This window comes from Mytilus californianus, unplaced genomic scaffold, assembly GCF_021869535.1.
Source record: "Mytilus californianus isolate M0D057914Y unplaced genomic scaffold, xbMytCali1.0.p SCAF_7, whole genome shotgun sequence".
Taxonomy (NCBI): Eukaryota; Metazoa; Mollusca; class Bivalvia; order Mytilida; family Mytilidae; genus Mytilus; species Mytilus californianus.
Window position 1 is genome coordinate 44340667 of NW_026262723.1, and position 22662 is coordinate 44363328.

A 22662-nucleotide genomic window follows, 5' to 3' on the forward strand; every position below is an offset into this window, starting at 1 on the left:
TTTATAAAAAGTAAAACTTATCAAAATGACTCGGTGGGAATTGAAAAATTAAAGTATCGTAACGTAGGAAATGGCTGCCAGATAAACGCTAACACGATATACAACTTAATATTAAATATTATAACGTTTCAGACTACATGAATATCAAATAATTCCTTAATACTGATGCTGAATAATATGTAACTAAAAATTCCATTCTCATTAGGAATGATAAAAATATTTTCAGACAGAACTCATGTGCACGATACAACTCAAAATTATAAAGTTTAAACCAATAGCAAATCATTCCTCAATATAAAAGCTATGTGCCAACATAACAGACGGACGAACAGACACACGAGCGGATAATGTCACGTCATTGCACAATAAAACTTTGTGTAGCAAAAATATTGCAGAAAAATCTTATTAAAATAATGTGTTCTGCTTTATACTCTGTACTTCATGTATAAGGATTTGAGAGATAAAATTCACATGAAAAGTCGACCCCATAAGTCTGATTTATTTGATTTTAATAAACGCATGCAGTCAAAAAGTAAAATCACAAAAATACTAAACTCCGAGGAAAATTCAAAACGGAAAGTCCCTAATAGTAATAAAATGGCAAAATCAAATGATAAAACACATCAAACGAATGGACAACAACTGTTATATTCCTGACTTGGTACAGGCATTTTCAAATGTAGAAAATGGTGGATTGAATCTGGTTTTATAGCGCTAAACCTCTCAAAACTAAGTCCGTGCCAAGACCAAGTGGCAAAAAGTGCCAAACGTTGAAGATATGTTTGTTGGAAGGGAGAGTGTTTTTTTTCACTGTAAAGACATATTAATATGTGGCTATCAAATAAAATGAAAGTGACCTCTAGATTTGTTTAATGTGTCATCGGACCAAAAGGAGTTTTTGATAACAATAATAATAATTATGAATAAATTAATATAAAGAATTTTCAATTTGTGAAAGGTTAGAAATTACTAGTATTTCGGAATTTTTGGCCCACAATGCTCTGAAACTTCGTTCTTTATGTGGCCTTTTAACTTTTTGTATTCGACCTCACTGATGAGTGTTTTGTAGACGGAACGCGGTCTTCGGTAAAAAAACAATTATAAGCCTGGTATATTTGATGAGTTTTGTTAATAAAACTTTGCGATATCTTTGTATCACTTAAAACGTTTTTAACATGACCTAACAGTGGCCGTGTCCTTGTTTCACCTTTGACTCTCTCCCGTACGAAATATTTAGCAGGATTCCTACCAGACTTTATATAGCAGGAATTCACACGGAATTAGCCGGAAATTTTAAATTCCTGTAACTTTTTAGACGTACTAGGAAAAACTTCAATTTTTCTGACAGGATTTTTCATTTTCCTACAACATTCCTGGTTTGGGCAACAGGAATATTTTTTCCTGACAGAAAATCTTTCTACCAGGAATGTTTTCTTATTTAAGCAGGATTATTATCTTGACCGCCATTGATTTGTATTCAATTATCTTTAACTGGATCCCGGTTTGCTTATAACATTTATTTTGCTGTGTAATAAGAGACCAGGTTCCAGTTAACAAATTCAAAAGTTGGAGGGTAAAAGATTCAGATTATATATAAACAATGCTGCAAAGATTGAATAATTACCATGAGGGAAATATTTGAATGTAAGACAGGATTGCTTATGAAGGTATTTAAATTTAAGCTACACTTCTTCATGTTTTAGAGGAAGTTTTTAATTTCTAATTTGCATGATACTTGATAGTCAAATTAAATCAACTTATCAAAAATGGAAACCTAAGTCTTCAATCATATTTTGTCTAATTTATATTATAAGTTCATCTGATCTACATTTTTGTTGTAAACATATATACCAATACTTTTTAAAAAAAATAATTCGAGAGTGAACAAAAAAACTGATACATCTATTTCATCATAATTAAATTCAAAAACACATTACAAACCTGGTTTATAACACAACTTTCATATGTGGTAGCTACTTCAAAAATTTAAGTGTCAAATTTTGTAACAAGAATTTTTAACATGTGTTTTCTTTGTTCTTTGTGGCTAAGATTCAAACTAATGAATGACCCAGTTGTGTATATGTTTATACACCTAAGTTTGTAATGTATATTTTTAGATTCCTGCTAGAAAATCAATTTTCCTGGTAGGAATTTATGAAAAAAATTCTACCAGGAATATTCAAATTAGCAGGAAAATTTGTAGGAATTTTACTTTCCTACCAAATTATTCCTGCTAATTTGAATATTCCTGGTAGGAATCACATTATTCCTACTAAGAAAATCCTGCTAATTTAAATTTTTCGGCTTTTTTTCCTGGCGGATTCCTGCTACAATCAAGCAGGAATATGCACACTTTCCTGGTAGGAATTCTTAACAAATTCCTTCTAGATTCCTTGTACATTCCTGTAGGACCAGTTCGAACAGGCTAATCTTACACCCTTCTTCCGTTTCCCCTAAACAAGGATGTTTAATAGTTTACTTGAAGGAGAAAATAATTCCATACACTCAAACCTGATTCTTTTCGCACCTATTTAAATAACTCAATACCATTAGACCATTAAACTGGTATTTAAAAATTGAATTTTTACATTTGATTATTTGTAATTCACATGGACAAATACAATTGTCACTCTCTATTGACCTTTATCAGTTGACAAGTACTTCGACAGTACAGTTGTGTAAGGTTTAAATGTGTAATCGATTTTTCGTAGGTTTAAAAATAAATTGAAATAGACTATATAAAGGGTATACCGGTATCCAAGATAAACTTATCCTACGACTTACTCGATCTCTGTATTTATTATAAACTACAATGTGACTCCGAATAGATATAAACATTGGCCACGTTATTTTATTTCCTGGTAGAGTAGGATTCGTTCAACAGAAGAAACTTAAACCAGAACAGTTCGTTTACGTTAAAAAGGGATCGAATGACAATCGAAACAGTACGAACTGAAGTTTTTTGTTTCATGTTTATGTGACATATGTTACGGTATAACAACCGGATCTGTTGTTTGAACAGGAAAATTTAAAGTGACTTGCAAGATGGATAATCAAATAAAGTTGGTTACTAAATTTATGAAATTAAAACGTGAAGCAAAACGAAAAGGTATATCAGATGAAGAAGTCTTTAAGATTTTTAAAGAAGAAAAAGATTTAAATCAAAACGAACAAAAAAGCAAAGTTAACGAAAGAAGTAAAAAGCGCAATCTAACACTGATTTTCTTAGCAGGAGTACTTCCTATTATATTCGGAGTTTTGTTTATGACCTACAACCAGAGGGAGGATTTTGTCCATACAATTAGAGAAGCAAGATGTGCAGTAGACAATTCTGGGTTGTTAATAGAAGTTGCAAGACCTCTTACTAACTGTGAAATGTGCCGAAATTTATACCAAGTGCCTATTGAATATGAAATTTCTGTAGATGATTTCTCAAAAAAATACGCATATACCGCAGTCCCGGTGCTAATAAAAGATGCAACGAAAAACTGGACCGCCATGAACACTTTCAGTTATGACTTTTTAAAAGAACTGTATGTGAACACTTCTGATGCGTTTGAAGTTACCGAAGAAGAATGTCAGTTTTTTCCTTATAAGACAGATTTTGAAACCTTAGAAGAAGCCTTCAATATGACTGATGACAGAGCTCACTTTAAAGAAGGGGAAGAAACTTGGTACTTTGGGTGGTAAGTGTTTAAATTACATTATATTAATATTTATTTGCCTAGTTCATTATTTAGTGTAAACATATTTTAATAAAGAACTCGTTATGTATAGCTACAAGAGTAAATAAATACGAAATATTCAAGTAATTTTAAAAATTGGGATTAGTCAACAAAAGCAGTGCTCTTATTACCTTAGCTGTATTGCCAAATCTGTATATATTTGGCAAAACCTTTCGAAATTTTGGGTCATCAATGCTCTTCATCTTTGTACTTTATTTAGCCTTTTACTTTTTTGGTTAATTATGATGAGTTTAATTATATAAATCTATCTCCCTACTAGTTCCCTAGTTCATTATTTGATTTGAGACTGGTTTCTATATGTAGTCATGTTCATAGCATATATGTCTGCAAATTCTTTTTTTATTTCCCATTGGTTGAGGCTTGGCTTTGTGTATATTTTGTCAACAGCATTCAAAAAAGAGGGACGAAAGATACCAGAGGGACAGTCAAACTCATAGATCGAAAACAAACTGACAACGCCATGGCCAAAAATAAAAAGACAAACAGACAAATAATAGTACAGATGACACAACATAGAAAACTAAAGACTAAGCAACACGAACCCCACCAAAAAATGGGGGTGATATCAGGTGCAATTCAAGCTGCAATTTGTTTTAAAACAATTGTATAGTGAACATTTTTATCATTAAACATATTTGAAAAGATAATAGTATTAACATTTTTTTTGTAATCATATATTTATAGTTTTATTTATACCAGTAAACACACGATCGAATTTTTATTGCATTGTTCCGAGTATTTGTATTTCTGTATTCAAGTTCTAAATTCGGTAACATATATGCAAACTTTATACTGTAACAGTTTATTTTAATAGGATGAAAGTTGGTCTGGAAAAAGTTGTTGATTACATTCTTCCTATCGAAGCTATAATTCTTTGTAAATTCATTAAATTTCACAATTAAAGATTCTTGAAACATCAATAATATCCTTTCTTTCATTTTATGATATAAAGTCGATAAATCGGAGGTGAATAACTAAGTAATGCCATGGTGTATCTGTAACACAGATTAAAACGTTTTTCTATGGATATACCTTACTTAATAACAAACAGGGTAAAAAGTTTCGAAAGGCAACTATTTTTTAGTGCATGCATGTTAAAGCTACATAGTAGATAACACACTAAATTCCTCCAACGCCAACGTTGCAACCCTTTTTTTTAAAAGGTAGAAGTCTCTTAAAAACGTATTATCTGAAATTTTTATCAAACTTTATGTATTAAATCTTAACCATTTCCAAAACACAGACTATAAACAGATTGATTATACCCGTGGTGAAGGTGTAGTACCAGAAATAATTATTCCTTGAAAACAATCAAAAATTGAAAAAGGGATAAGACTCATGAGATCGTGAATAAGCTACACAGCCCCACCTAACCAAGGTAAAAGGTAAAAGAACATTCATTGTTGAAGGCCTTACGGTTACCAATAGTTGTTAACCTCTATGTCATTTGGTCTATGGTGGAGAGTTGTCTCATTGGCAATCATACCACTTACATTCCAGCTCCTTTGTTCTACCAGGGGTGATCTGAGCCGGATCATCCCTACCAGATCACCCCAGCTTGAGTTTCTTTGTTTTGCATGCTTTCCTTTGGTTTGAAACATTTTGGCGGGAATGCCTAGTCCACAATAAAACTTAGAAATATTTATTGAGAATAGACACACTTTCAAAATTTATGTAGAAAAAATCCATTGTCTATGCTGGGATTCGTACTCAAGACCTTTGGCATATCAACTGACGACACATACCCCTACACCAGGACGACTGGATACCAACTCTCAGTAATTTAACATATTTAAAGGAAGCAATATATTTTCATAAGTGGGGCGAGTTAGCAGACCTTTATTCAGTGGGATCGATTTTAACCCTTTTCATATATAAGGCGAGTTGTCAGACTGATTGTTCAATGGGATTTTATCCTTTTTCATTTTTATATGGTTTCATATTTAAACATCGTGTTCGGGGGTCATACAGGGTATATATTATATAGTAGTATATAAAGTATATTATAATGGTTGTGTGGCGTTCTAAACTAGATTTTACGAATTGTAAATGGTTTTTCGTCTAATCTAAAACAGCTGGGATGTAAAATAGTTATCCCATTCGGACTTGGTGTGTCAGTGTTAGATCACGCTCTGGCCTCCGGCCATCGGGGTGATCTTACACTGACACACCAAGTCCGAATGGGATAACTTTTACATATAATGCACATATAAAGCACCGACCTAAGATTATAATTGAACACTATTTTAAGTCACGTGTCAACTGATAAATAGACCGTTTATCTTATACTGTATGCATAAATCCAAACTCCTTCTGGTACCTCTGTAAACATTTCAACAAACGAATAATTGCATATAAGAAAAAAAAACCTGAAAATAGATTGAAAAGAATTTTCTTTTTATCGTTTGAGGTTCGAGGCAAAAATAGTCAATTCACTTCCTTTCACACAATCGTCCTTAACTGTTGAAAGAAAAAAAATACAACTAAAAAAATAGAAAAAATTGAATCGATATCGACATGTAATATTCATTGTATATTGAGATTAATTTCATGTATACTATTTTCGTTCAAAATATTGTATTGAAAACACGTCTGATTTTTCACAATTACACATGTTGTTATTCAGTCTTAGCTAGTCTTACATACACATACACCTGTTACGGTCTCGTTTCATCATTTTTAACATGAATATACACTTTACAGATTGTTGTTTGTGTTTATTTTGACAGACTTGACTCGGAGAAGGTAATAGGTTGAAAACGACGTGGTTTTATCCGAAGCGGGTTCCGCATGGCAGTATGACAGAACCACTAAATTATGAAAAAAATATATATAAATTAAAGATGATAGATATCATTACGAAAATAAGAAAAAGTGGGATGAATGCTATTGAGACAACTCTCCACCATCAATTACAATTCTATATAGTTTCATTTTTAGATGTAGGTAAATCTAGCATATAATATATATAAATTTAAAGATGATAGATATCATTACAAAAAAAAAATAAAATAAGAAAACGTGGTATGAATGCCATTGAGACAACCCTCCACCATTAGTTACAATTTTATATAGTTTTATTTTTCGATGTAGGTAAATCTAGCATATAATCGGGGCGCGGTGTCAAAAACAGGACATTTTGGGTCAGTTACTCAGTCTCTGTTTTGCGTATTGTAATAGAAAAACAAATGATATAGGGTATTCATCCATGACACAAAATCAATACATGCACAGAAAAAAAAACCACACACAAAAAGCAAAGAAACAGCGCTTTTATTGCTGTTCTTCATCTCAAAGTGACAGTGTAAGTCCACTATGGTTCGTATAGAAGTCCTAGTTTCGGGATTAACCGTGCTTTATTTTACAAATTTTTATAAATATTTTCAACTTATAAGTTCGTCGGCCATTCAAAACATTAGGTTGCTTTCCTCAGGTAAATTTAACCTTATATGGTATGATTTCTCTTAGGCACCTTGGGGCCTCGGTGGTCGAGTGGTCTAAATAGTTTCTACTGTAATCACTAGCCAGTCAACACTGAGGTTGTGAGTTCGAACCCCGCTCGTGCGGGTGCACTCGACTCCAATCTTAATTGACTTGGATTGTCAGTTTTCCTATCGAAGGTCGGTGGTTTTCTCCGTGCACTCCGGCTTCCTCCACCAATAAAAACTGGCCGCCACGAAATAGCCCAAAAGCGGTGCTGAAAAGTGGCATTAAAACACCAAAAATCAAATCAAATCTTAGGCACCTTCACTATATAGATTTAAATGTTCATGTATTTACCCATCTCTGGCTGTCCCTACACTCTTGATGGTTGTTAATCAAGAGAGACGCATCAAACGCGGGAAAGAACATTTTATAATTGATTTGTGAATGAAAAATTTTGAAACATACCCACAAAGCATCTCTTACATTTTTAAAAGATAAAATAGATTGCATCCAATCATTGAAAACAAGTATGACAAAAAAAACTGATACGATCTCTAACATATAAGAGAATAAAAAAAGGCTACAATTTTGATTTCCCTATTCAAAAAATTGCGAATAGAACGTTATGAGTGACAAAAGATGTAAGCCTTTGGTGACTGACAATTTAACAAACAAAAACTTTAATCGTTCAGTAGTATGCATGTATTATTTAAAATTTTCAATCTTGTTCTTTTTAGGAGTAACTGTCATCCTGATATATCAACAATTTTGCGGAAACATTACAACAGACCGTACTTTTTACCAAATGATTCCGAATCCAGTTCTTTAGATTGGATATTTATGGGAGGATCTGGTCTTGGTGCTTTTGTTCATGTAAGTTTTGCTCTACCTAAATTGTGTAATTTTAGCACACTATTTTAGTATGTAAATATTAAAATGTAAAAAATATTTACAATGCGATACGTAATATTTCGCTAGAAAAACTAGCTTCATCGAGCGTGCATCTATCCAGGTGAAATCGGATGCAGATAAGAAACTTTTGCAGCTCATTAAACATTAAATTTTGCTGCCTAATATATCTAAATAAATTCAAAATTTGGATAAAGTTCAAGATTATTTATTTAATAACGAAATATGTTGTTGAAGTATGGTACGTCCATTGGCCAATGTTACAGAGATATTAAGGACGGTGCTACATACTAAATTATTCTTTATCTTTCCTGTATCTTTTTTATGTTGACCATCAGGTTCTAAAGTACTGAGCTGGTGGATCAAAAAGTGTTCTCTTCTTCTTCTCGCCGTGGTGTCCCACTCAGTGTCCACTTCTTTAATTTGAAAAGTAACATCAAAAGTAATAAGTAACAATATATATGATTATGTACATATATATTTAAGTGTCCCCTTATTTAATTCAATTGACTTAGGCCGAAAAAAAAAATCTGTGTTTCCGGTAACCCGACCGACCCTGTTTTTTTAGCCCCGACCCTAATTTTTTTATTGGATCTTCAAAAAAAAAAACAAAAAAATTGGTATCAACCGACCCTGTTTTTGACACAGGCTTCTGTTAATCGACATAGTTATTTATCTAACTGCACAGAAAGCCAGTAAAACATTTTATTTATGTCAAAAGGTATTCCAAATAGGTTAAAATCCAAGAAATTTGCACAGCAGGTGCTTCAAAACATTGCAAATGGCCGCACTTCCGGTATTTGAAACTAATTACGGACACGGACTTGGAAAAACCATGATAATTTTCCGGATTTCGTTTACAATGTCAAAAAAAAAAAAAAAAAAAAAAAAAAATCCGACCTTCCGACCCTATTTAACAAAATGATGTTACCGGAAACACAGATATTTTTTTTTAGGCCTTACTGTGCAAATTATAGTTGTAACACAATGTAGGCTAGAACATTATCTAACTACATAAAAGACAAATGATTCCCTTAAATCATTAATGGTGTTTGTTTTGCTCAAGCGTTGGTTTTCTGGTCGGAGTGTTTTGACATGTTTTGTGTCTCATCGTAATTGTGTTGTCGTTCTTTCTTTTTTCCTTTCTTTGAAATATGGTTTTTATTGCCTTTTGCAATCTTCTTTACATTTTCATTAACAGTTTCATCACATAAAAAAATAATAAAACCCATCGACACAAAATTTACATTTACAAAACACTACAGGACTTAGTACGCAATGTCATCAATTCTCTAGTTTGACCAGCTAACATTGTCTAAATCTAAGGGAACCCATGTGTCCGGATGTAATGATTGCGGAACACTTTTTTCACAGCTCGAACGTAAAAATTTCAGCTCGGCGGATCAAATGTAATTCAGCTGGACTCATTCATCGTTTCCAAGGAATTGTATAGTTAAATATACAATTCATTGATTGTTTCCGTAGCGGCTATTAAGAATTATTTCGGATATGTTCTATGTACACATAGAATTTTTCAATGAAATTGTTCATGCTATTTGACGGTCATTCCGAATATGGCAGCCAATAGATAATTTTTGAATCAATTCGGAATGGAAAATAATACCTAGATATGTTTCAATTTTTATTAAATCATTTATATGATGAAAACAATTCATGTTTGTTTACATGTTTTAAGTTATATTGAAATGTTGAAGAGCGTCTATTGCAGTTTTGTAAAAACGGTGATATTTCAATATCTGATTTTCTCAGATACTGATCATAAAGATGAACCATTTTGAAAAACAATTTCATTTTTGTAAAAATTTGTCTTTATAATTTGATAAATTAGATTATCTATTGAACTTGCATGTGTTTTCTTGATAAGATTTCCTTCACGATCCTATACCAGATCTTTCACGATCATATCACAAAACTTGACCACCGTTACTTATTCTTTCACGATAATTTTCTCGATATACCGAATATCAGCCGTGGTATGGTGAATAAAAAAATTACAGAAGTGAACATTCACAAACTTAAGTGAATATTATTCCAGATGTAACTGAAACATGTATCCTGCGGGCAAATAATAATCTTTTTCGAAACACGAAATCTTAAAAAAAGCTAGTACATGTATCATGTGGATATTTAATAACCTACCAAGAACACAGACGATGTAAAATCTAGGAGAGAAAAAGAAAGATTAAATTCCACCAGGTCTCCCACCTTATGAGTAGGCGAAAGCAATTCATTCACCACCAGAATTCATACTCGTCAAGACCGAAAATATACTATACGATGGCGATCACGTGCCCGTGTGACAATTTGTGCATGAAATTTTGAAACATTCATAACATTATATTTACTTAATAAATTATTATTTTATTTCAAAATCGACTTCGTTATATAGTATGTCTAGTTTTTGTACTGAACCCAATATAGAGCCTTGATGGCATTCGCGTTTTTTTATGTTGGGCATCACCGAAAACGTCGAGGACAGTCGTTAGTGGGGACAAACACACTAAACTTTAACAATCTTACAATAAATCCTGTATAAGTCGAACTCATAACTCTGATTCGTTCTAATTGCAAAGATAATCTGACAAAATATACAGAAATACTTATTTGTATTCCCACATCCTAAGTTACTTAGTGACTTAAGACAACCAGGCTTCCGTTTGGTGTTAAAAGTATTAATGTGTATGTAGTTATTTTTTTTATTGTAGTTTTCATGGTCAAAGGATATCTCATTTAAATATCACTGAAACAAATACGTAATTGTACAAATTTTTATTAGGTTAAAGAATTATTTTATACTACATGCATTACTTCATACCAAATAGAGGTTGCCAACGCGAATTATACATTTCTAAGTTTCTTGGTCTTCTTTATCCTAAAACAAAAGGTTTAATAGAAGCCTCCTCCAATCATGTACTTAAATGGTACAACTGTACTCTAATTAACCAATCATTCCTATAACTAAACATTTATTCGCGTTCATTCTTGGTCGTTTATGCCGCTGGTTATAGCTGCTGTAACTAGGATTGTCAATAAAAAGGACAATCACTGCGATATAAAGCAGTCATGGATGAATTTAGTTACTAAAAATACACCGATTAGTAATGCTACTTTTATAATCTATATTAAGTAGCATGTTCACTTTGAAACTTAGTACGAAAGCAATAGAAATAGTCGCATCAACGTTTAAATCAATTTTATATTTTGTTATCTTGGAAGCTTTTAGGAAAACACGTGTATAATAGCTTCAAAGAATATTTGTTTAAACTGAATTGTAGTTAAAGGGACTCTGTCACGATACAAGGCAGACATCACGACATCTGTTTTGCTTTCCTAAACTATTACTTATGCATACCCCCCCCCCCCCCCCCCCCCATCTTTAAATCTAATAAAACCTAAAAATAAATAAATCAACCAGCAACTAATAAATATGTCAGGGTTGCAAAATTTAGTCGGTTCTTATTTCATTAAGACTATCAGAAATGAGAACTAGGTACTTTAATACCAGCATTCTTTCATTCACCCACTAAATAACATTTGTTCATATTTTGTCGTGTAGTTTTTATGCATCATTTTTTTACATTTTTATCTACTGATTTTAACAAAATTTGGACTCACGTTTAAAAAAAATTAATGGAAAGAAATATTAATAGTTGCTTATCAACAGAGAATCTATGGAAATGTACGCAGCGAACTTCATCTTACTTGACACTCCTCAAATAGTGAAAGTCAAACATAAAGAATTTACATTCTTTGTGTCTTTGTTGCAGTAACAGGAACGCCTCATTGAAAAAAAAAGTCGTCGATATCAATCAAAAACGCAAAAACAAAGTAAAAAACGTTTACAATTTCATGTTCATTGTATGATTTTATCATAGTATCGTTTTCATAACAGTGTGGACGAGACCATTTTTTTGGTGCGCTCAAGTCTCCAATTGACTGGGGTAAATTAGGTGAACGTTCGTCTCTAACGCCCACTTATCACGTCGTTTTTATTATAGACATTTAAACTGTGGGGTCACCAAAGGTTCTCAACGCCTGACTCAAATAATTCGAAAAACTAGCACAGGAATAACCTTTGTGTTTTGATTAATTTTGAATACTTAAACGTTCTTTTATGTTTTGATCACCAATTTCATTTTATGTATCGAAATGTCTAACAAGTGTTTATCTAAATCCCCACTGGAGGGCCTCTGTCAGACTGCGTGAGCGTAAAATCATTGTTATCGATAGCCGACGACAAACAAGTTAAGGGTAAATGATTCAGTAGTATTAACAACAAAAGTACTACGGTTGACCACACTATTACGGGAATACCTCTATTTGGCGACTGAAAATTGATCGTTAATTTCAACAGTGGGCTTTCAGGTCAGGTCACATAAAAGTTCTTGTTTTAGCAATGCTGAAAATTTGAGGTCAAACATAGAGCAAACTTTTTGTTGGTGATATATCCTAGAGGTCAGTAAAACAATCCAGCTTTGTAATTCCATGTATAAAGATGAATTACGAGGATACTGGATAAGGTGTTTATCAAGTTTGCATTGGTCAGTGTGTCTCTTATAAGAAAAGGCTCTAAATGACTTTCAGAGGGGCAGAGTTGTTGAAAAATTAAATAAATGACTCAAAATTAAGTGCATTGTAGTAGATATTTTCAAAATACGAATGCGCAAAAGTCCATTATTCATACTTAATACATTCATATTCCTTTTCAGTTAGACTATGTACAAAGGCCATCATGGCAGGCTCAGATTTCTGGTAAGAAGACGTGGACTTTGGTGCCAACACCAGAATGTGAGGATATATGTCATACAATGAATGTCACAGTTCATAAAGGAGACATCTGTGAGTATAGATATTTCAAACAAACGCGTACGAACATTTCATATATATTATATATACTTTTTAGGTTTACAATATGATTTTCATATGATTTTGACAATGTTACGGATACAACTTCGATCTTCTCTGTTTACATATTACGCTCCAATACCCATCAAACAGAAATTGTAAAAATTATAAAAACAACTTTTTTTTATTTTGAGAATTTTGTGTTGATGACAGATCTTTTATTATGGTTACACTTATTTTCGTAATGTAAAAACCATCACGACAAACTTATTACTTCTTGGTTTTACAGACTTGATAAAGATTTTTAAATATTACTTTAAAAAATAGGTTATTAGAAATAATATCTAAAACTTTTTGAAAATTGTGAAGTTACAAAAATACAACTACATTATTGCTAAATTTATTGCTAATTTTAGCAAGAACAAGTTTTGAATAATTTTATACAAAGAAGTATACCCGAAGACGAAATTACAAATTCCTATGACCGATTAGTTGATTTTCAAGTCATTTAGAGAAGCAAGATTGCCATAAACTTATGAAGACCGAGAGGCACAGTATAATGCACATTATACTTCAAGCAATTGTGGTGTAAATATGCGTATATAGTGTTATACATAAGAAGATGTGGTATAAGTGCCAATGAGATTACTCTCCATCCAAGTCACAATGTGTAAAAAGTAAACAATTATAGGTTAAAGTACGGCCTTCACGAACAGCAACCTATAAAGGGCCCCAAAATGACTAGTGTAAAACAATTCAAACAGGAAAACCAACAGTCTAATCAATATAAAAAACGAGAAACAAGAAACACTTATGAACCACATCAACAAACGACAACCACTGAACAACAGGCTCCTGACTTAGGACAGGTGCATACAAATGCAGCGGGTTTAAACGTTTCAACACATTTAATACGATTGTTTCTTTCTTTTTCAGTTGTGGTAGACACCAATCAATGGTACCATTCAACCTTCATTCATCCTGGAGAAGTGAGCATAACAATTGGATCTGAATATGACTGACGTGTCTTCTCAGTATAAAACCGTGCTTCTTTCATTCGAACTTATTCTAATTCTAATACCACATGAATACTAAAAGCTATAATTAATGGAGAAAAAAATTGTGAGGAATATTGACATTATCTTTTTATATTGCAAAAAGACATAATAGCTTGAATGAACATTTGTTACTAGTGCTCTTCGACCTGTGCTTTTGAGTAAGAATACTATACCTGCGTACCTGTTTCGGAAGCAGCATCCATTTAAGTTGATACTAAAAATGATCTTCTATTTCAATTATGAATCTGATGGAAATTTATATAAATAATATTATAAATATAATTTATATATATATATATTTACAATGTGAACCATTTTTAAAATTGTTCATTAAATTTATTTTCTGTATGAAATTCTATATTTTTTGTGCTTTTCGACAGCTAGATCGTATTTTCTGTACTTTTCCAATTATTGCAGAATAAAACTTCTTGGAACTTACAGCGACCAATTTGAAGAATAAAAAGTTTGAAAGACTAATAATACTAGACTCCATTCCAACCCCCTCCCAAATCAATTAAACAAATATTTAAAACAAGTTGATGGCAACATGGAGCTGAACAATGACTTCACATTTGAATTCTTTCGTAGCTTGACCAAAAACTTTAACCTGAAGCGGGACAGACGGACGAACGGAAGGACGGACGGACGGACGAACGAACGAACGAACGAACGAACGAACGGACGGACGGACGCACAGACCGAAACACATAATGCCCCTCTACTATCGTAGGTGGGGCACAAAAACGTCGTAACTAGATGCAAGTTTCCATTGGCATGGGGATACTTAAAGGAATAATCACCAAAAGGTCATAAGACACATACAGCGTGTGATATTATAAAGCAGAATCTAAATACCATATATTTCATACCATAGATATAAGAAGATGTGGTATGAGTGCCAATGAGACAACTCTCCATCCAAGTCACAATTTGAAAAAAAATAAACTATTATAGGTCAAAGTACGGCCTTCAAGACGGAGCCTTGGCTCACACCGAACAGCAACCTACAAAGGGCCCCAAAAATGACTCGTGTAAAACCATTCAAACAGGAAAACCAACGGTCTAATCTATATAAAAAAACGAGAAACGAGAAACACTTATGAACTACATCAACAAACGACAACCACTGAACATCAGGCAATCTTCATAGATCACTTACTAATACAGTCTGTATTTTATGGTGTATATAAAATAAGATGTTATTTTACAACAATCAGATACAGGAGCGAATCCAGCCATTTTTAAAAGGGGGGTTCCAACCCAGGATAAAGGGGGGTTGGGGTTCTAAACATATGTCCCCATTCAAAAGCATTGATCGTCAAAAAAGAGGGGTTCCAACCCCCAGAACCCCCCCCCCCCCTTTTGAATCCGCCACTGAGATACTTTTCTTAACATAGTTGAATATAGGTTTTTGATTATATCTCATAGAGTAAACAAGTAAAAGACGATAAGTAACAGGAAATTTAAAGTCATTCACATTTCGAATTTTGTCATTAAAGACAGATATGACATATGAAACCAACACCTTCGACTTTCCGAGCTTCATCTAGCAAACCTTGCATAAAACGGCATGCATTTATCATGAAAATAATGTTTGCCTTTGTTACATTGGACCTATTCCGAGTTTTCTACCCTTTTGTTTTCTTGCAAATAAAACATGGTTTAATTAACTTGTAAAATTGAGAATGGAAATGGGGCATGTGTCAAAGACAACAACCCAACCAAAGAGCAGAAAACAGCCCAAGGCCACCAATTGGTCCTCACCACAGCGAGAAAATCCCGCACCAGGAGGCGGGCTTCAGCTTGCCCCTAAACAAAAATGTGTACTAGTTCAATAAAACTGGACGTCACACTAAACTCCAAAACATATAAATGAACTAAAATTAAAAAACATACAAGACTAACAAAGGCCAGAGGCTCCTGACTTGGGACAGGCGCAAAAATGCGGCGGGGTTAAACATGTTTTGTGAGATCCCAACCCTCCCCTATACCTCTAGCCAATGTCTATGACCATTTGATCGTAAAAACTTATAGAAGTAAGGTCATAAATATTTAATTATCTATGTATAATACCAAAACACACTTTATTGATAATATTTATAAAACTTCAACCGAAAATCAATCTGTACGGTAATTACCCGACTGTACGAAATTACCCAGCTCGACTCTTAACAATAATATTTAGAATGGTTTTAATTTACTGATGACAAAATCAATATATCTACCGCCTTACTTGCAGAAAATATTTCAGGAGTTAAATTTCTATTTAATCTTGCAATACACCATTAATCTAATATTGATAAAATTACTAATTTCGTGAGTTTTTTTTTGTATTAGTATCATTAACAAATCATTTGAATACTTTTACCAATTCCAAAAATTTCCAACAGATAAACATAACACTTTTAAATAATAATTTATTGATGTTAAAAAATATCTCATAAATACAACTTGTTGAGACCCGATACCAGTAAATTTGTGTTCTAAATTCAGGAACTTCGTCGATAGTTCCCTTTGTTTATTTTGAATGCTTTAGCAAATAAAGGGTTTTAATTTTAGGGCAGATTCGTGGAAATTTCGATCACAACTTGACTACAGTGGGTGCGATTTAAAATGACTGTCTCGTGAATTGTTACAGGCCGTAATCTGTCTTCTAATCGCGCACTCATGTATGGCCACATCTCATTTCGACAATCCTTGTGGTATGTGCACATGCACATCATATGTAGATTCTTGACGTTTATTGCTAATCAGAAGGAATTAAAATAATCACGTTTGTCTTTTTGTGATTTAATAGCCTTTGGTGACTACATTTTATAAAGATATGAAGTCAACCCTCGATCTCTAGCTCATTTGGGATAGATAAGATGTATATAATTTCAATCAAGAAAGTATACATTACATTTTAACAGCAGATGGTACAAGATTCACATATTTAATTCTGCTTTATATACACAATCTGTGTACAAAGTCTGTTGATAGTTGAACAATCTGTTCACCGAGTTCAACAAAGACTTTTCCGATTAAAAAAAACGGTATATCATACATCCCTCAAGGTTATTTCTTTTGGCTATGTATTTTATTATGTTTAATATAGTTTTAACTAGATGCTATCCTAAAATGTATAAACAAAGAAACGTTGCTAAAAATTCGATCACAGTTCATTTAATTTCTCGTTTATCACGACTTAGTGTAATGGTTTTCTATAATAATAAATCAGTTTTCTACACTACCTCTGAGTTTCATTTGGTCAATACTTACAGTAATAGAAGACATTTGAAATATGATATTTTTTGTTTAATAGGAAAGCGGAATCAAATTGATATCACATGGTTTCAAGTTAGTGGAATTCGTGAAAATCATATTGGTATCTTGCCTTGAAAAAAAAATAGTGATAGTGAATTTCAAAGAACACCAACAAAGTTATATTATAAAAGATGATTATTTTTATATTGATCAAAGCCGATTACTTCTGTAATTACTAGTTTGTTTGAAATCATTAGCTTTTGCAGGTGAAATGTATTAGGTTCACTGCAAGGGTAAACAATGTCATATCGTTTTCAAAATAAACTGTCTATCATACTGCTTTATAGTAATCATCAGTAATATCCTGGACCGATGAGAAGTCTAAATCAAGTAATGTATCATCTGTAATCTTGGTGGCGAAATGGCGATACGTTGAATTACGAGTGGGTTTATACTTTGCACGACAAAGCGTGCTAACTTTCAAAATAAGAAGATGTGGTATGATTGCCAATGAGACAATTCTCCATAAGAGAACAAATGACACAGAAATTAACAACTATAGGTCACCGTACGAATATGATATACAGCAACAAACGACAACCTCTGAATTGCAGGCTCCTGACTTGGGACAGGTACATACAGAATGTGGCGGGGTTAAACATGTTAGCGGGCGCCCAACCCTCCCCAACCTGGGACAGTGGTATAACAGTATAACATATGAACAAACTATAAAAATCAGTTGAAAAGTGCTTCATCAGATCGATACAAAGCACTTGTTTGTTCATCCTTTTATGTAATTGAGAGTAACTTATCAAATGAATTCTTCAAGTGTAAATCAATGATTTCCACTAGCGAATTAATGTTCTTCTCTACACCACAGGTGTGCCCTGAAAAAAAAACCCCAAACAGTATTAATTTTATTGTATTGCTCTTATTAAGTCATGAGGATATATTTCAATTAAAATGGACAAACGATTCTGCGTGTTCACATAACATTAGCACGGGTGAAAAATAATCTATTATTTTGTCATTTTTGGTTTGATCACCTTTTCAACGTTTGTAGAAGTTTTTTTTTCAAATATTTGGCCTCGAGTATCACTGAATAGAAATTTATTGTCAAAATGCGCATCTGGTGCAGTAAAATTGATACGTTTAAACTAAATGTTATTTAAAAAATAATTTCCTTAAGACTTCTTATATGTGTATATTATAAATAAACTCAGCATAGATACCTGGCTTGAAATTTTGTGCGCCAGACGCGCTTTTCGTCTACTCTGAAAGGACTCATCAGTGATGCTCGAATAAAAAAATAAAAAAGGTCAAATAAAGAAGGAAGTTGAAGAGTATTGAGGCCCCAAAATTAACAAATGTTCCGGCAAATACAGCTAAGGTAATGTATACCTGGAGTAGGAAATCCTTAGTATTTCGAAAAATTCAAGGTTTTTTTTCTAAACAGTTGATTTATAATTGTGACCATACCAATGACAATTTAAGAGACAAGAAGCGTTTACATTTGTTAAGTACTTGAGTTCAGTGTAGATTTTGATGGGTTTGTTGTTGGTCCGGTCACGTTCACTGTCCTGTATCTCACATCGCTTGCGTGCCTAGAAATACCTGCTGGCTTTCAACCCTTCCCAATTCAAATTCACATTGTTAATATGCTTTCTCCGTGTGTGCGCATACTTATACATCTATGCGTTAAATATTTATCAATGCACATTTATGTAATATGAATAGCCAGTTACGACGAATTAAGTATATATTTAATGACCAAACGGGTCTTCACTGGCTTCGTTTCCCCTTCTTAATAAATTTACGTCATACACTCTAGCTATTGGTTGGTGTTCACCATTAGCAGAGGTGGATTTTTTTGTTGTTTTTTGCGAATTTCCAAAAAAGAGGAAAGGGTGAGCACCCAGATAGTTTCACTGGCAATTTGGTAAAGGTAGCCAGCGACTTCCAAGAGTTTTGCGGAACTAAGAAAATCATTGCCTAAAACTTAAAAAAAAAACAAGTATATAGTATTGTTGTTTCTTACATTGCCTGTATGAGTCGACACTATACGACAAGAGTTTTTGAAAGTAATGAATCATTTTCTTAATATTTTCGATAATAGTATGTATAGAAAAGAAAGCTGCATGATTGACGTAACGTAAACCGCAATAAAGTCGTCGCTATTTTGTTGATAGTGTTCTGCATTCTGATGACCTAAGGTTGTATGAGTATCTGATGTGTCTGTTAGCAAATTCATCGATCTTTAGAATGCATAAACCTTCGAGCTTCATAATAATAAAGGTTTTAAAAGTATATAATTCAATGATTTATGATAATTTCTGGGAATCAAGCGTCGCATTTTTAACATGTCTTTACGTGAAAGATTTTCCTTTGTGACCTTGAGAATCGAACTCAGGCAACACACACCCATCTCTCTCCCACAGTATAATTTTTTTTTTAAATGGCACTACAGGTCATTTTTTTTAGCCTCGCTCTGCTCGGCTCAATTGTTAAGATTCTAATCCTAAGTTTAAACGTATTCGTGCAGGAACAGTAGCTTTATCTGATAATTTACTAACTTCTTTAATAAAGGATATGAACAATAAATTTCAGGTATGGCGCAATGCACGAAGACATCATTAAATCATACAATGCACAATAAGACACCCAGAGCTTACTACATGGTCTTCAACGGAGCAGGAACTACCCACCAACAGGCAGTCAACTCAACTCAACCCTTGATGGCCAAAAACACAATAAGAGCAATCAAATCCATAGGCACAGCAAAATGTCAAAATATCTCATTAAAATAAAAGGTTCAAAAAGACACATCAATAACAAACCCATAATTTTACTCTTGTATATATATATATATGATCTAAGGGACTGGTCATTTTTATACATTTGGGGGATCTAAGAGGAAACATTTGCATTTCTCTTCCTTTTTTCAAGTCCCCACCTTGAGGAAGAAACATAAATTCAAGACCCTTCTATAGAAATGAGAATTTCAACAAAAATACATGCATACAATTCCTATTTATATTGTTATTAATAAATAGATTATTGCACCAGTAGTGATATCTAGAGATTCAAGTGGGGGAAGTTGTTTGTGACTTCAGGAAACCATATGGGATATGCCTGTTGCTGTAGTTTTTCTCATTACTTTATATAGACAGCTTGCCAACCTGATCAATCAAAGACGACAGACAAAACTCTTCTGGCCTTTTAAATAGCCGGGCGTGAAACACGATACAAACGGACTTGGATAAGTATATACATGTACATGTATCAAATAAAGGAAACATGTATAAATTCAAGTTAAAATAATGTTTTAAAACAAAATAAAAACATAAAAGTGTAAACTAAAAATGTTTTTAATATATGCTGAAAAAAAACATGTTTTCTGTTCTGGTAAAAAAAAAAGATTGACTTGGGGTACAAATCCCTGCCCCACCCCAGAGACTTAAATGTTTGCTCCCTAATGAGACTAAGTCGTTCAGTTTGGATCGTGCATTTTCAAAATTGAAGACAATAATATAATTCATGACCTCTTTTTGTTGATTTTGTATTGTTGATTTTTTTTTTAATTTCTCTCTGTTTAATATAGTTTTTTTTGTACAAGATATGCATTCAAAGGCAATAAGTTCTATAAGAAGAGAATATACCATAATGCACGTCAATGGAATGTCTTAATGACCCGTCTTATATTCTCCTTGTAAGTTGTAATTGGTAGACATTTTTTTACAGATTTGATTTTACCATTGGAAGTTGGCCATGAAATATTAGATTATGAATAATAAACTTGACAGCAAAGATGCACAAAGAAGAATTAAGACCAAGAAAGTTTCTCAGAATGAAAGAAACCGTTAGATGATGCTGTTTAAATTGATGAAAAGCTGCAACCCTATCTAGTCACTGTGAAGTGCTGCAATGTTTATATATAAGCAGAACGTAATCAGTAGCAAGAAAGGCTGTTAACTTGTAAATTTTTAGACATCAGTACTAGTAATTTCAGAAGTTAAAATGTTAACAAATTTCTGAAGAAAATAGAAACTACATAAAAGAGAAAACTACTCTTCCACTTGACCTGTACACCAAGCTTTTACAAAGATATTAACATTCTCATCTCTTTTACTCCCTCCAAAAATTACTTCTGTACATACCGCTCAATATTACTCATCCTCTCCAATCTTTTTCTCCCTATAGAACATACATCTTTACATACTCCTCTCAATACTTCCTTTTTCTCCCTCCCTTCATTTCTCTCGAATCCATACCAGCCTTAGCCACTTATATTAGCCTACTCTAGTATTAAATACCCACTTTTGAAGTTTGTTAGTTGATAACCATATGAAGTACCAGGCATGGAAGAATAAAAATTTCAACATTGAAAAGTAGATCTAAACTTTTTGACATAAAATATGGATTTTTTTTAGTATTGAGCCAATTTTGAAGTTGTGTAGTTTTTATTTTTAATATCAAATGGTTATTTCATTTATTGATATCTAAGGTAACAGCCAAAGTTACAATAAGCCAAAATGTGTGATGTAAATTTTATAAAAAGAATTAAGAATAACCAGTATGCAGCCAAAATGTGTATTTAACTGAAAGGTGTTAACAATATTTTAAAAGAATAAAAAAAAAACATTTTAAAAATAGAAAAGTCCTAAAGTAAAAATTGCCAAAAGTTTAAAAAAGGCCAAATGGTACAAAAGTACCTGTCTGCTTGCACTAGCCAGTTGGCCTGTCGATTGTCTGGACTTTAAGGTGCTAGTTCACCAAGACAAATGCCCGCAGTAAGACACCTGCCTCTTCCTTTCGGAGTACCGGTTTTAAAGTCTCTGATTTGACATTGGAATGACTTACACAGCGGTTTTAAAAAAAAGTAAAAAAGGGTATTTAAAATGTTGATAAAAAGGTAGAATATGTTATTCAAATCTAATAAAACAATAAAATCTCCCGAATTAAAATTTTGTAAAAAGAAGGAAAATATAAAACTAGTTAATCATCCCGAATTAAAATTTGATAAAACAGTTAATACCCTTTTAAAATTTGGATAAAGCAATAAAATTATCCTTTTAGAATTGTAATTAAAACAGTAAAATACCCCATTTAAAATTTGATAAAACAATAAAATGACCCATTTAAGATTTGGATAAAACATTCCCAATCAAAATTTTGATATAAACACATAACATCCCCAATTAAAATCTAGATAAAAAATACTAAAACATCCCCAATTAAAATTTGGATAAAAACAATAAAAAATCCACAATTAAATTTTGATAAAATAATAAAATGACCCATTTAAAATTTGGATAAAAACAGTAAAACATCCCCAATTAAAATTTGGATAAAAACAGTAAAAACATCCCCAATTAAAGTTTTGATAAAAGCAGTAAAACATCCCCAATTAA

The 22662-nt window shown here is 32.6% G+C and overlaps 1 protein-coding gene across 1 annotated transcript; it reads left to right on the forward strand.

Moving 5' to 3' along the window:
* Window positions 1–2746: 2746 nt before the first annotated feature.
* LOC127707461 (uncharacterized) lies at window positions 2747–14358 on the forward strand. Its single transcript, XM_052211987.1, has 4 exons — window positions 2747–3686; window positions 7910–8045; window positions 12812–12941; window positions 13884–14358. Exons 1-4 carry the CDS (start codon window positions 3046–3048, stop codon window positions 13967–13969), a joined length of 993 nt encoding a protein of 330 aa, XP_052067947.1. The 5' UTR covers window positions 2747–3045; the 3' UTR covers window positions 13970–14358.
* Window positions 14359–22662: the final 8304 nt, after the last annotated feature.

What these genes read in the sequence shown, in the direction of transcription:
- LOC127707461 (XM_052211987.1), top strand. Translation starts at nt 3,046, where the DNA reads ATGGATAATCAAATAAAGTTGGTTACTAAATTTATGAAATTAAAACGT. An exon ending in GAAACTTGGTACTTTGGGTG is followed by an intron (nt 3,687 to 7,909) that starts GTAAGTGTTTAA and finishes TGTTCTTTTTAG; the next exon opens with GAGTAACTGTCATCCTGATA. An exon ending in AGTTCATAAAGGAGACATCT is followed by an intron (nt 12,942 to 13,883) that starts GTGAGTATAGAT and finishes TTTCTTTTTCAG; the next exon opens with TTGTGGTAGACACCAATCAA.